Source organism: Accipiter gentilis, chromosome 27 (assembly GCF_929443795.1).
Source record: "Accipiter gentilis chromosome 27, bAccGen1.1, whole genome shotgun sequence".
Taxonomy (NCBI): domain Eukaryota; kingdom Metazoa; phylum Chordata; class Aves; order Accipitriformes; family Accipitridae; genus Astur; species Astur gentilis.
In genome coordinates this window covers 3679889-3695916 of record NC_064906.1, presented here as the reverse complement: position 1 = coordinate 3695916, position 16028 = coordinate 3679889, and the positions used below count along the sequence as shown (strand labels likewise).

General features: G+C 39.3%; 1 protein-coding gene across 4 annotated transcripts; it reads left to right on the top strand.

Moving 5' to 3' along the window:
* Positions 1-38: 38 nt before the first annotated feature.
* CEP76 (centrosomal protein 76) lies at positions 39-15992 on the top strand. 4 transcript variants are annotated; one of them, XM_049830537.1, is made up of 12 exons: positions 39-173; positions 1276-1431; positions 1775-1856; positions 2225-2449; positions 3533-3718; positions 6621-6718; positions 7399-7527; positions 10233-10424; positions 12329-12495; positions 13424-13757; positions 14951-15168; positions 15636-15992. In XM_049830537.1, the coding sequence occupies exons 1-12, from the start codon at positions 111-113 to the stop codon at positions 15772-15774; spliced, it is 1989 nt and encodes a 662-aa protein (XP_049686494.1). In that variant the 5' UTR covers positions 39-110; the 3' UTR covers positions 15775-15992. The 4 variants fall into 4 exon arrangements, with proteins under 4 accessions (XP_049686494.1, XP_049686495.1, XP_049686496.1 ...); XM_049830538.1 differs by having other exon boundaries at positions 14951-15180; positions 15636-15673; XM_049830539.1 differs by lacking the exon at positions 3533-3718.
* The last annotated feature ends 36 nt before the right edge of the window (positions 15993-16028 follow it).

Here is a 16028-nt window from a genome sequence, read left to right as displayed (position 1 = left end):
CCCGCCTCGCGCCGTCGTGAACGGCGGTTGGGGGCGGGGCCTCCCGCGCGGCGCGCTCCCGCTCCTCCGGCGGCGGGAAGCGTCGCGGTTCCTTCTCCTGCGCTGCCGCCATGTCGCTGCCGCCGGAGAAAGCCTCCGAGCTGAAGCAGATCATTCACCAGCAGCTGGTCAAGGTGGGGGCGTCTCCGCGGTGGAGCGACTTCTCCTCACGGGGACGGGGGGGAGGGCGCTTTGCTTCTTCCCGCGTCGGCGCTGCGGGCCCCGGCCCTTGGTGACAGCAGTGCCCGCTGAGGTGGCGGCAGGACACGCAGCCCGCTCGCTCCGCATCCGTTCCCTCGCCCTGCTTTGTTTTTCTCACCATGGCCGCTTCAGATGGTTTCTAGCCGCCGTTTTGCCTTACGGGCGTTTGCAGCGGTCCGCGCCCTCCTCTAATGGCTGCCTCCGCCCGCGGCCTTTTCGCCGCCGTCCACCGACCGCCTCCGTTTCTCGCCCTCCTCGTTCCTGGGCTGCGGAGGGAGGGAGGGAGCCGAGGCCCCTGCCGTCCGGCCTCCCCCCGTTGCTGCTCTCTCACTTGGTGTCCCGTTCTGAGGAGACGGGGAGAGGACATGGCCGGCTGAGCGGCGGCGTCAGCACCCCAAGGCTGGGGCTCTCTGAGCCGGGTTCCCCGGGCTGTGCCTTGAACTGAGGGGGAAGTAGATGGGAATGCTCGTGTATCGCCAGGTATTTTGGGTCCCAGCGGCTGCGTGGCCTTAACAGCCTTCCCGGCTGATCAACAGCTTTACGCATCCACGCAGTTTCAGAGCTGAGGGGAAGGACAGAAATTCTGACTTCCCTTTGCACGTGGGGGAAGCTCGCAATGGAGATTTACTACTTCGTGACTTACCTACAAGTATATAAAGGTGTACTTTTCCCCTTAAAAAATAAGAAACTATTATCGTAAGTTTGAATTTTGAGGGAGACAATAAATTAAAACAGTGAGCGTTTTATAACTGATGGATTTGCAGACCTTTTTGTAAGGAGGGAGGTTCAAAGCAGGGGATGCTGCCAAAAGCAGTGAAAATGCCCGTGTTTGGTATGCGTGTGGTTTTTTTAACTGGTAGAGCTGCTTTGGTGAGATAGTGACTCATTTGATTAGTTCTGAAAAGATTAATATTTTGGTATAGTTATTTCTGTGTTCCTAGGAGAATACCTTTAGTGTTATAGAGTGACTGTTTAGTCATAGCTGCTACAATATAAAGAGCTTATATTTGTAGTATATAATGAATTTTCTTTTAGATGGATGTCCATGGCAGGATAAGAGAAGTTCTTGCTGAGACTATACGTGAAGAGTTAGCACCTGAGCATCAGCAGTTATCCACAGAAGATCTGATAAAAGCCTTAAGGCAACGAGGAATCATTGATGATGTTATGAAGGAACTTAAATTTGTAACTGTAAGTAGCTTCTGAAGAGTGAAAATGTTTTTTGCTTATTCCTCTTTTACTGACTTGGTGTTTTGACAAAGCAAAACCTCATTACTTCCAAAGGTTTGTGATGGCTTTACTGATTTGTGACATATTAGGAGCAGAACAGCTTAATGCATATGCTAAAATTGGTTTAATGATAATACTGCATTGAAAGTATTTGTTCAGTTTTGTAACATCTCAAGTACTAGGCGGGAGCATACCCAAGGAATGGCATTCAGTTGAAATGGAGGATTCTTTAATTTTTAGAAGAGTGCGGTAAGAGCACTGTGGCATCCCGTGGTGTGTTAAAAGGTCTTAATTGTAATTCCAGGATGTGAATGAAAAGGAGAGGACTTCAGCTCCAAAACCATCAACACATTTTGTTGCCAGAGAACCACCAGTTTTGAAAAGAAGTATGTTGCTTGTTTATTTTAATATTTGGATCATAGTTTTGAGAGAAATTTTGAAGTCTATGATTTTTGAACTCTGAATGAGTAATCCAGTATGAACTGGCATAAAGGTGGATGTGTTTCCTGCTTGTCTACAGGAAGTAAATTCATGTAAGCAGCAGAAATTAGTGTCGCCTAAAATGTGACTTCTTAAAAAAAAATTCATTTATTTTACATTAAGATAACTTCCATAAATTTTAAAATCACTTTCTCCTAAACATTTGTTACAAAAAAGTTTCTTTTTTTTCTAGTCTCCTGTTAGTTAACTGATATTTAACATGCTTCCTAAGATCTGTTTGTAGTCTCTTCATCTTTATTGCTACGCTTTACAGCTAACATTGACCCAACACGGAGGTATCTTTACCTTCAGGTTTTGGGTGGAAAAGCTTTTCTGGAGCATCTTCAGGAACCGGAGCCTCTGCCTGGCCAAATCTGTTCTACCTTCACTCTGTGTTTACATTTTCGAAATCAGCGCTTCCGTTCTAAACCTGTACCCTGTGCCTGCGAGCCAGATTTTCATGATGGTTTTTTACTTGAAGTACACAAGGATAGCCTAGGTAAGGAACATTGTGGGTTTAAAGCTGATGCTATTGGGTTTTTTTCTGACTTCAGAGTTATTGTGAAGTATGTTTGATATTATTTAGTGGCTTTCCTTCCTATTTTTTATCACGTTTTCCTAAGGAAACTGATTGCTGTATTAAGTTACACCACTTGTAGATCTTTCTCTACTCTGGCCTCTTTTCCTTCCATTCTAAAATAATTTTTGAAGTTGACAAACTAACCATTATTGACAGTGAGACCATAGTTTCAGAGATGGTAAGAGATACTAAGGTGGCTGTGATTTTCATGAACTTTGTGCTGACAGGTGAATAAGGGAAATGTAAATTTGTCATCATATGGAAGGAAAAACTTCAGTGTAATTTCAGTTTGCCTACCAGTTGGCAAACACCTGCAGAAGAGTCAGTTATCCATAACCTGTATTACCATTCTGTTGGTAGCCAAGGAACATGGTAAGAGCTAAGTATGTTATGAAAAGGCTTCTGGATATTGTCTGAATCCTGTAGAAATCCAGGGTGGCTTATGGAATATCAGGGAACAGATTGAAAGCCAGAGCTATTGTAGTTGGACTAGGGGAAGGGAGTGAATATACCACAAATTCAAAGAAAACCAGAATTTGTTAATCCTGCTTAGGCTCATGGAGCAGACCCTATATCATAGGATCAAGCTTAACTATAGAGAAAGTTGTTTCCTAAATACTGATGTATAGTAAGCTGACCTGATGCATTCCAACTTCATAAAATAATATTTTTCAATTTCTTTTACTTAATGGTGCTTTAATATTCTTTATTTTCCTAAATGCTAGTTCCATTTTAATTCTTGTGCAGTGAACCAGTTACATTGGAGTACTCAACTATAGGAACCTTTTTATCTCCACTGTAAATCAACTGTAATCTTTCTGTAGCTCTGTCCTAGACTGAGTTTGATTTTTAAGATGGGATCATTGCTTACACTTCTGTACATGAGATGTTTCTTAAAATGCTATGCATGCAATTAATGTAAATGCATACTTTTTTTAATTTTGAGGAGGACTTGGGACGGTAATATTTTTTTGCTGTCTTATCTTGGTTGAATAATGGCAGGTGATGGAAGTAAAATGGTGGATGCAACCACTATGTTATCTATATGTGATCCAGTGCATATGGTTCTGATCAAAACAGACACATTTGGTGAGACAACGCTAGTAGCATCCTATTTCTTGGAGTGGCGATCTGTCTTGGCAGCAGAGAATGGCATAACAAACGTTGCTGTTGAACTCCTGGGTGTGGGTAAGGATAAATAATAACGCTGTAATGATGACTTGAGATATTGAGTACTGAGCTTGCTTAGAAGCTTAAGACAGTATTTATGGTGTAGTTTAATTTTAGTTCGACTCACAAATTACTATAAGGTATCATTAGAAAAGGTGTAGGAGACTAATGGTCAGTTTTTTCTGTTACCAAAGTACTAAAAATGTGTATTCCAGATCCTGCTTAGTAATGGCCCCCATGTCTGGGAACTCCCACTTCCCAGATCAACTCCCACGTGATTTTCTGCAAAATCTGGCTAAGTTATCAAAAACAAACCAACCAACCAAAAATCTACCAATTCATGGTTGTGACATGGGTTTGATGGATGGACCACTTGGTGGATAAGGAATTGGCTGGATGTTCACGCTCAAATTGTTGCGGTCAACGGCTCAATGTCCGAGTGGAGACCAGCAATGAGTGGTGTTCCTCAGGGGTCAGTATTGGGACCGGTGCTGTTTAACATCTTTGTTGGCGACATGGACAGCAGGATTGAGTGCAGCCTCAGCAAGTTTGCTGACAATGCCAAGCTATGTAGTGCAGTTGACATGCCGGAGGGAAGGGATGCCATCCAGAGGGACTTTGTGACAGACTTGAGACTTGCCTGTGCAAACCTCCTGAAGTTCAACAAGGCCAAGTGCAAGGTCCTGCACCTGGGTCAGAGCAATCCCAAGCACAAATGCAGGCTCGGTGATATGAGTGGGTTGAGAGCAGCCCTGTGGAGAAGGACTTGGGGGTATTAGTAGATGAAGAACTGAATCGTCAGCAGCGTGTGCTCACAGCCCAGAAAGCCAACCGTATCCTGGGCCACATCAAAAGAAGCGTGGCCAGCAGGTCGAGGGAGGTAATTTTGCCCCTCTGCTCTGCTCTGGTGAGACCCCACCTGCAGTACTGTGATCAGCTCTGGGGCCCCCAACATAAGAAGGACATGGACCTGCTCAAGGGAGTCCAGAGGAGGGCCACAGAAATGATCAGGGGGCTGGAATACCTCCTGTGAGGACAGGCTGAGAGAGTTGGGGTTGTTGAGCCTGGAGAAGGGAAAGCTCTGGGGAGACCTTGTAGCAGCCTTCCAGTACCTAAAGGGGGCCTACAGGAAAGCTGGGGAGGGACTTTTTACAAGGGCATGTAGTGATAGGACGATGGGTAATGGCATGAACCTGGAAGAGGGAAGATTTAGATTAGATGTAAGGAAGAAGTTCTTAATTGTGAGGGTGGTGAGGCGCTGGGACAGGTTGCCCAGAGAGGCTGTGGATGCCCCATCCCTGGTCTAGTGGAAGGTGTCCCTGCCTATGGCAGGGGGCTTGGAACTAGGTGATCTTTAAGGTCCCTTCCAGCACAAACCATTCTATGATTCTATTATCTCCAGGAATATATCAGAGCAGTGCACCGAAGACAATTTGTGTCCCTTTCATAGCAAACTAGCAACTGCTAGAGAAAGTGATCTCTGCTGTGCTGCCTTTTGTTCCAGTATCTGGAAGCATGTTTTCTGACAGAAGGGCTGAAGAGCTTTGTTTAGTTGCTTAGCAGGTAGTACGTATGTGTATTTTTATCACTTGTCCCCACTCCACTTTCTAGGAGTTCCAACCTAAGCCTTTAGGATATTACGATTTAGTGGATAAACACTAGCTCTAGGACTCAACCTGTCATGACTTGCTATGCTAGCTATCCCAGAGTTTGGTCAACTAGTAGCTGCTGAGTCATTTGAGTATTCTTTATTGCAGTTTCTCTACCTGTTAGGTAGGTGAGCAGTTCTTGATATTTTCAGAAGAGTTAAATTATACCTTCAAAATACATTGGAGGTTGGATATAGTATGTAAGTTATTCCTAATTGTCATCACTTTTGGCTGCTTTTTAGGGTGGGGTCAGGGGGTGTGATTTGGTGCAGTGTTTTATCCAGTGAATACAAATCTATAAGCTTATTTGCTAATGTGTTCATTAGCTTCATTTCCTTCTGAAAATGCTGGCATTGGCAAATCTTTAGTAAGCAATATGGGTTTGGATAGTCTCTCAAATGAAGAGCTTTTTATGTATAGTGACTTGGAAATCCATAAGAAATAAGTTGAGTTTAATACTCAAATGGGTGATGGGAGGAGTTAAATCTAATTATCATTATCTTTTTTCCAAGTAATAAAGTTATCAATCCAGTAAATCTGGTGCTTTTTCTCCTCTTCAAAAGTCTTGTCATTGTAAAAAAAAAAAAAAATGCATCAAGAACATCAAAGCATGCTGCCATCTCAGATAAATAGACAAACTACTATGTGTGGCTTCTGTTATGTGTATTATTTATAATCCTATCTCTCTGTTGTTTTGTAATGCTTCTTGTTCTTTACGTAATTCTAAATTTTTCAGCATTATGTAACAACATTACGTCTGCAGGGTTTTGTGGTTTGTTTGTTTGTTGTTTGGGGGTCTTTTTTTGAAGTTGATTAATCTATCAAAAATCTGGGTCCTTCATAATAAACTGTATCTTGGGGAAGATTAACTTCACTTATTTCCGACTACTTAAATTTGAGCTACCTGCATGATCAGTGGAATAGGCACTTCTACAGTGTGTGAATCTCCTACTCTATTTTAGGTGCCTATTCTAGATGTTTCTAGGATGCCAATCATCTCATACATCCTGGTACTGGCTTCAAAGAGGGCCTTAGATCACTATCTCAGATCTAGAGGTCTGCTTTTTTGGCCAGATTATGGTTTCTTGGAGCCTCGTTTGAGTTTGAAATGTAAATAAAGATGCTTATTTTGCCTATATTTAAAGAAGTTTAGTTATTTTTTGTGATTAGATAGCTAACATATTTATTTTAACTATTTGCTCCTGTCTGGCTGAAATGTCCTAAGTAAACTGAATTTGAGACAACTGATCAAAATTTATTTTGATTCAAAGGTACAGAATCAAAGGTTTCTGTTGGTGTTTTAAACATCAGACTGGAAATGTATCCACAGCTTAATAAAACACTGTCTCCGGAAATAACTAATACTCAAGTAAGTAATTTTTGGGAGAGCTGACTTACTTTTTTATTGGGGGGAGGGGCGGGAGCGCAGTATAGAATTACTTGTAGATGTTGAGAGCTGTGGGTTTTTGAATGTTTGATACTTCTTTTTTTTTTTTCTATTAAATTGAAATATAATTATGTTTTTTGAACGACTTTGTTTATAGTGAACATTATTTGAAATATTACTTTAGTAGTTTTTCTCATTACTTGTAACAAAACTTTAAGGAGAAAAATAAGAAAGATGCAATATGCCTAATTTTCTTCAGGTAGTGTATGTTTTCTTGCTCTCTTTCCCATTTGAAACAATAATTTCAAGTCAGCTGTTCTGCCTGGAAAGCCAGTAAATGTTGGCCTGAAGGTGCACACAGATATTCTTCTGCACATCAAAAGCTGAGCAATCCTTCTGTACAGAAATGCATCACTTAAGATGAACACTACTTCAGTCAAGCTTGATATATGAGCCTACAAACAAGAAATGTAACTTGAGGTTTTTGTTCACTGGATTTTCATTTAAAAATACTATTCTTCAGCATTTGTGCGGCACACTTTAAATATCAAGCTTTATTTTACATATGCCAGAATTTGGTGTTAATGTACTTAATGATTATGGGCTTTTTTCCTGTTTAGAATTAACATGTATGTGATTAGTTATCTTTTTCTTACCTGCAGTTTGCTTTGGAACGTCAGAAAACAGCAGAAAAAGAACGGTTATTTCTTGTGTATGCTAAGCAATGGTGGAGAGAATACCTACAGATTAGGCCTACACACAACATAAGGCTGGTAAAGATTTTTGCACAGGTTTGTAGATTTTATGAATAGACCAATACTTTAAGTTATCTTTTTTATATTTTTATATATTTTGAAGTTTATGTGTATATAGAATCTGTAGGGATTTATGATGTGGTTACATTCAGGTCAGGGCTACATGGGGTGTATCATGCAAAAAAATGAAATTTGTAAGGATTAAACTTCTGTTTGTGTATTGAAGCTTAATAGCATGATGCAGACAGGAGGGTTGCTCCAACCACCTCTGATGTAGGAGGTGGTAGAGCCTGTTTAGTCTTTTCTGTGTATACTCACAAATGGCAAAGACTTACGTGATCTGTGCAAACTGTTTCAAACAAATTTTATACCAGATAAAACAGTTACAAAAGCAGACTCAGTAGATCTGTTGGAACAGATCCACACAATATTCGAGCTCTGTGTGGTCTGTAAAACAATCTGTCTTGTTTATGTCACACAGTAGCTATGGACATAATTATTGTAGGCTAATAAACTACTGTCAGTTGCTCCTTGGGGGCTGTCCCTCAGTAAAAGGAGTGGTATGATCCTTGCATTTTTGGTGCTATGAATTTAGCCTGCATAGTGGCAATTTTCCTAGCACAGATAATGCGCAGTAGCTTATTATCTCAAAGTAATGTCTTGAAGTGATCTGTGCCTACTCTTGCTCTTCAGTGAAGTAACAACTTCCATTCTGGCTGTACCATGAGTGTTCAGTAGTGATGTGAACTTACAAATCCCAGCCCGCACGCTGAGCCCCTACCCAGTCAGTCACTCACTCCACCCCAGCAGGATGGGGGAGGAAATAGAAGGGGCAAAAGCGAGATAAAACTCATGGGTTGAGATCAAGATAGCTTAATAAGTGAAGGAAAGAAAAAAAGGAAGAGTGAGGGGGGAAAAAAGTGATGCAAAGGCAATCATTCACCACCTCCCACCAGCAGGCTGATGCCCAGTTAGTCTCCAAGCAGGGGCATGTTTAGAAGTCAGTTCTCCACCAGTTTTATTGCTGAATGTGACACTGTATGGCACAGAACATCCCTTTGGCCAGTTCAGGTCAGCTGTCCTGGCTGTGTCCCCTCCCAGCCTTTTGCCCACCCTGAAACTATTCCGTGCAGGGGCCAAATGAGAAACAGAGAAGGCCTTGACACTATGCAAGCACTGCTCAGGAACAGCTAAAACACTGGTGTGTTACCAACATTGTTTTGGTCACAAATATAAAACATGACACTGTAGGGACTGCTATGAAGAAAATTAACTACATTCCAACCAGACCCCATACAAAGGCTTAAGAGTTTCAGGGCAGGGTATGTAGAGAAACATATAATTAAATATGGAATTACGGAACTGGGATTTTGGCTGGGGACATGAGGTAAAAATGGGACTTGTCCTATTTTGAGAATAAAGCAACGTATGAATTAATTGTATTCTACTTTCTGCACCCAGAAAGCTACAGTAGGGTTGGGAAGAAGGTTGGAGGGGGAGGGGTTTGTGGATAGGATCAGAGGACTAAGTTCTTTGTTACAGACCAGTATAGAAACTGGCAGCCCTCAGAATGCTGTAGGAACTAGGCCCCCTGCTAGTTCAGTACCTATAGAGAGTGTATCTTGAGTCTCCCACTGGCCGTAGCAAATGTTAGTAAAACTGCTTTTAATGGCCTTTCTCATTTCTGGGAAGAGAAATGAGATTATCGGAATTGTTTGATAATTTAGTTATCATCCAGTTTCATGTGTGTAATGCAGAAGCATGCATTACATATATAAAACTATATTAAATAATGAATCCTGCCTGTGATTTTTTTGATTGCTTTCAAGCTGTGAAATAATTTTCAACAGGATTCCAGTCAGCTTCAAATAAATGCTGCTTTTCTTGTACCAACTTGCTGGAAAAGCATGGCAAAACCTTAACGAGGGCAATATGTGATATAGTAAAAATATGAGACCATAATTTCCTGAAGCTGCAGAGATTTAAAAGGCTTTGATCCCTTTTTAAAATATATGAACATAAAAGTACCAATTCAGCCCAGTGAGGAAAAGAAGAGTTCTGTACTTCTTGAAATAGTTTTAATAGCTGGTAATCATAGTATTTCCCTGCAGCATGTAATAAAGTAGACCTTTTCCTAGTCATCTTATTTTTTTCATTTTTCCATGAAAATTCTTCATGTTATTACTCTCTTAATTTATAGAGATCTAGTTACTTCGTTGTGAGTAAATTTGAACTGCTTTTTGGTGTTACAACAAGAGGTAGAGTATTCAAATTCAGAAGCAAATAGACACCTTTTAAACTCTAAAATCTGCTGAGCGTTTAATGTTTTGGGGGGTTGTTCTGGGGGTTTCTTTTGGGTTTTGGGGTGTGTGTATGTATTTGTTCTGGTTTGGTTTTTTGCTTGGTGATAATGTAGAAATTGATAGTGGGTGGAGCGTGAACAGTTCCTCGCCTGTTTAAGAAAATTAATTGCAGCATGTGCTGTTCCAGGTGTTCAAATCTTTAGTCAAGAATCTCTTACGAGTGACAGAGCCAGCAGAAGAGTCTAGCTGTAATGTCTTTGAATGAGTTGCCTTAATGGTCTTGTGTCTTAATTCTAGAAGTAGTTTTGTGTCTTAATGTTTTTGAGTGATGTTTATTTCAGGGAGAATAAATCCCATTGCAAAGAAGACAGTCTAAGTTATGATGAATTTTTTGTGATATTTGCATGTCTGGCAAATAACCATGTTTTATATGTTCAGGATGAAAATGGAGTAAACCGTCCAGTATGTTCATATATCAGACCACTTCGAGCAGGCCGGTTACTAGACACACCTAGACAAGCAGCACGATTTGTCAGTGTCCTGGGTTATGAAAGAGCTCCTGTCATTGGAGGAGGTGGTGGCAAACAAGAACAGTGGTGCACCCTTCTTGCTTTTTTATGTAGAAACCAGGTATGTGAAAATAGTCATTGTGTGGCACAACAGAGTTGGTATCGTATTCTAACTGAAGTCAGTAACTTAAAAGAGGCTGCAAATACATGGATTAAATCATATTTGGAGAATTCTGTTACAATAAGATCTTTTTAAAGAGAAACGTGTTAAATAGCAGACAAGAAGGCTTTGGAGTAGACTTTCTTTGCTGCTATTGTTGGGGTCCCTTTGTCAATACATCTGTTTCACAGTGAGCTTGGTTTTCTTCATTTGCTCTTCTAAGATCCCATATAATTATTCAATGAATCCCTGCTAGTGTGCAGGACACTAGTTTAAATTCTGAACTAATCCGGGAACAGTTGAAAAAGTCTCTTTTGAAAAACTGGGTTTAAAATATACTGACAGTCTTTACGTTCCATTTGTGCAAGACAGGGATTTCCACTAAAAGTTTCGGCCTAGTTCTTGGTGATCTGAAAGTTGTATCATAAAACTATAATAAATAAAACAAATTGTAACTCGTTCTGGATTATAGCTCTTCTGTTGTACCAATAAAAGTAATTAGTGATCCCTTTTAATACCTCTTTGGAGTGGTCGGTGCTTTTCATTGCTACAGAGGTACTTCTGCATCCAAAAATAATCATCACTGATGTGTTTGTATTAAAAAGATGTGTTCTTGGCAGCAGCAGCTGTATCCCAAATTTTAGACCTCTTTCAAAGACCACACAGGACAGGCATTAGCTGTTGTCTCTGAATATCACATCGTGCATAGGTACCATATAAAGGCACCACTGGCTACTCACTGGCTTTCAGAAGGAGATGATGATAGCAACTTTGAGTTTGAGGACCATTGTTTGGAGGCACACAGAAAGGGTTTCCTCCAAGGCAGAAGTGGAAAGCTGTATAGAAAATAGCTGAATTTAGCCCCTGAGACACCAGCTGGACCAGTATTACTTTTCTTGTGGAAAGTGGTATGATGTTATTAAATGAACATAGGTTCACTAAAAACTTGTTTAAATGTACTTTTCTGTATATTTGCCTTGTACATTCTGGTAGGGGAAGATTGTGTTATCTGTGTAACAAATAGATAGATCAAAGAACACTAAATTTTACATTTTCAACATTCTGAATAGTACTTGACTAAAGAGTCTTACTCTTCTACTTCTGAATGCTGTGCTTTGTGTTATGAAGGCTTCATTGTATGAGGAATTTTTGTTCCTTCTTTACAGCTAACATTTGTGAAGAACTTAAGAGACAAAGAATATTAGACATCACATTTGGAAATTGTTTTCTGTGAATTGTCAATGGTAGTGATGTACTTATGAAAGAAATGTTTTTCTGACTGAAGGGAAAAGCAGTACACATGACTCTCAGCTGGTTTATAGTTAGATCTGTGGGGGAGGTTGTTTTATCTTTGTTTAATTTCTGAACTGTGACAACACATCCAAGCGTGACGACACATTCAAGGCAGTGAAATAACAGTAGAATTACATTTTATTAAGTGACTAAATTTCCTAACTGTGAAAATACTATGTAATTTCTAGTATTACATCAGGTATTTGCCTTATATATGTTTTTGTTTTATTAGAATATTGGTTTTGTCTTCACGGGTCAATAGATTCTGGTTTTGGATTGCTTGTAATCATAAGAAATGTTTTCCAGTATTAATCATACATTCTATTTGAATAAAAAATATATATAGTCTATCATTAGAACATAGCAGTATTTTTAACAGATTTATTCTATCACAGAAAACTAAAAATTGTCAAGTTTAAATCTTAAAATCCTGACTTCTGATATGTGCTTTAGGTAAAGAGGAGGAAAATATGACTCGTTAAATAATGGTTAGAGAAATATCACTGTTTTCTTTCTTAAAGGTCTTATCCATGCCTGATACTCAAACCACCTTACTAATATTTACTGTCTAGGGTGACTGTGAAGATCATGCTAACCTTCTGTGCAGTCTTCTTCTTGGATTTGGATTGGAAGCCTTTGTGTGCGTTGGAACAAAAGCAAAAGGAGTCCCCCACACTTGGGTAATGACCTGTGGAACTGATGGAACAATTACTTTTTGGGAGAGCTTAACAGGACATAGGTGAGTAAAAGGAATATAAGAAAACTGAATAATGTATATTGGGGTTTGCGTGGGATATTTTTGTTGTTGTTTTTTTTGCTTTTTATCTTCACACCCTATCATGTAACTGTCGTGTAATCCAGGTGACTTTTGCTTTTGAATCTTTTTTTCTGTGTACTGCTTTTGTTTGGAAAATAACTGGTTCAGTGTGAGGTGAAATATTTCAACAATTTGTAATACAGTTTTCAGTGACTCTAATACCATATAGTAACTTTTTTGTCTTATGGCAGCTGGTAACTGTTTTTGAGTCACGGCAGCTGGTTGCCATTGATGCTATTGTTGCTATCATTAGTAGAGGAGATGAAATCTGACATGATTGTTTAGGAACCCATATTTTTTCCTTATTTCACCTGTGAAATCAGTGTTATATTACTTCTTTCCCCTGCAGGAATCTCTGCAAGTTCTCTGAGATTCTCTCTTGAGTCATTTTGGAAGGGCACACATAGTTGCTCTGTATTCCAAAGCTTCTGGAATCTGTTATATCCAGTGTTGAAAATAAACAATTCTGTTTTGCCACTGTTTGTGTATCCTATGGTTAGCATTTGAAGTTGTATTTCTCCAAATGTGATGAATGGTGGGGAAACTGTATGGGTATCTTGTTATAGTTGCAAACTTTAATTGCTGTTGAGTATCTGCTTGATTAATCAGCTTATTTTTCTAGATTTAAAGAAAAAGTGATGTATTATTTCACTGTATGTTATGCCTCCAAAATGTGTTTAATTACTTTTCTGTAAATACATTAATGCCATTTTGAGGTGTGTGGGGGGAATGTTAACAAACTTGGCATATATTTTTAAAAGGAGGAATGGCTTGTATCTGTCCCATCTAAATATTTTTACCTTGCCTTGAAATAAGGTGTATTAATAAGAAATTGAATGTTTTTGATTAGGTACATCCACAGACCTATCAACCCTGATGACCCTCCACTAGTTGAACAACCCAAGCCACTGTATCCTTACCGCACAATAGGTTGTATCTTCAACCACCAAAAGTTCTTTGGAAATTGTCAGCCCTCTGATGCTGTGGAGGTCTGTGTGTTTGACCTGCATGATGAATCTAAATGGAAACCAATGAGTGGAGAAGCAATAAAATCTGTATGTTCCCCTGGAACGACATCTTCAGTTCCCCCTTTTCCTCCTCTGTGTGCTTCCACAATAGATGCTGCGGTAACAAGCAATGAGATGGAATTGCAGCTGAGAATATTGGTCTCTGAACACAGAAAGGTAATACTATTTAAAGATTGTCATTGATCTGTTGTGGTAATATAGGTGCATGTTTTTACTGCATACTTGTTTTGGATAGCTATTTGTTAGTTCACATACTTGTATCTTTGCAACGTGTTTTCCATCAGCTTTTGCAGAAATGCAGTATATGAAAAGTGAAATAACTGAGAAATTATTTGTAAAAGCTGTGCTGAGCTAGTTCAGACATCATACTTACTATTTGCAGTGATGATTCATAGCCTCGTGTGTGGGCTCCTTCCCCCCACCCTGCCTTTGCCTCTCGTTCTAGGTCTGTGATCATCAGCTTACTGGCACCTGCAGGCTACCTATGAGCGGTCTGTAAAAGAGCTAGGAAGGTCAGATCTGGTTGTTAGTGGGCTTTGCCTATCCTTTACAAATGTTTTTGGTCCTTAGATAAAAGCAGGCTTTCAGCTTTCATGATCTTACTCTGACTGCTTTAAAAAATCAGAAGGTGTTTCTAGAAGTTAGTTTCGTCCTTTATCAGGATTTTTACAAGACGTGTTGTGCCAGAAATGATTCTTCCTGTGCTGGATATGAAGGAAATGATATTGTAAATCCCCGTTAGCTTTTGTCTGTTTTTAATGGGGTTTTTTGGTTGTTTTTGTTTTTATTTCCCCACACAATGCTCAACCTTTGGGGTGGCAAGTAATTCTCGGCCTATGAGTCTCATGCAATGTTGAATACGTACGCAGTAGACTTTTCTGCTTCTTTGCATTTATGGGATGGTGGGAGGAAGGTGCATGTACATGTGTACATGTTTTGGGGAGCTGTTGTGCATTGGTTTTTTCAGAAGTGGGTTTCCATGAGAGACGTTAGAAAAATGAATCCTAGTTGATCTTTCTTGTATTTTTGCTGTGTATTTATGCACTGTCTTACATTTCATGCAGAGATACTGTAGCTAAAACATCTAGTTTTAACTCTGTTCATCTTGTTTTAGTCTAGTAATCTAACTTAACTTCTTGCTAAATGTTTGGTGTTTTGTTGTTGGTGGTTGATTCTTCTGGTTGGTGTGTGAGTCAATATACAAATCTTATTGCTTCATGGGTTCACTTCCATTAACTACAAATTAAAGATTTGTCATGGGTTTATTTGAATTTATACAATATGCAAGCTTAGTCATATCCTAATGTTCATTCTGCGCAGTTGTCATCATTCTGTGACTTGCCTCACAGGATCTTGGCCTTTCCACTGTTTGGGATGACCATCTATCCTATCTGTTGTCACCAGCATTAGCTGCCTATGAGCTCGAACGTACAACAAGTATATCTGCAGGAAACGAAGAGTTTCAAGATGCTGTAAGAAGAGCAGTACCTGATGGCCACACTTTTAAAGGGTTTCCTATCCATTTTGTATACAGAAATGCCAGGAGGGCATTTGCCACATGTCTTCGGTAGGTCTAAATGTAAAAATATATATATATGTTAAAACCAAATAGGAATACTTAATTATCAATTGCAGCTTGGTTATTTTTGATAATGACATTTAAAGAAGTTGAATTTCCTTAAATTAGAAGTGGAAGAAGAGTTGTGCGGTGTACATAAGTGGTCATGGGGTGCAGAGCTTTTATGTTACATTGGTGAGTTCAGTGATGATAGACTGCTCATGGGTTAAATTAAAGAATGAGGAGTTGATTTAATTTCTCTGCACTTGTTAAAAATGATCAGTAGTGGTCTTGTTTTCCTCCAAGGCAACAGCCCCTGCATTAGAGAGCAGTATTATTATTTGTAATGACAGACTCATGGCGCTTATTGTTATGTAAGCGTTAGTCACACTTAAAAAAATTGCATGTATGTAATTGAAAATTTTAAAATTAGCTTAGTAATATGTGTTATTCTTGTTTTTCTTTTTGTCATATAGGTCTCCTTTTTGTGAAGAAATAATCTGTTGTAGGGGAGACCAAGTGCGCCTTGCAGTTCGTGTACGAGTGTTTGCGTACCCTGAATCTGCATGTGCTGTTTGGATCATGTTTGCTTGTAAATACCGCTCTGTCCTTTGAAAAAAAAAAAACAAACAAAATTGTTCAGACCCTTAGATCTGCAAAATAATGTATGTGGGTATAAAATTATGCAATTAAAAACTAATACTGTATTTTATATAAATGCCACTGATTTTGAATACCACAGTGTGTATTGAAGAGGATTGTGTACACAGTAATGATTGTATTTATAAAGAGAATTTAGTCTTATTTTTAATAAAGGTTACTTTTAATACTTACAGGAATGTGGGTCAAGTTACTAAAATGTGTGCATA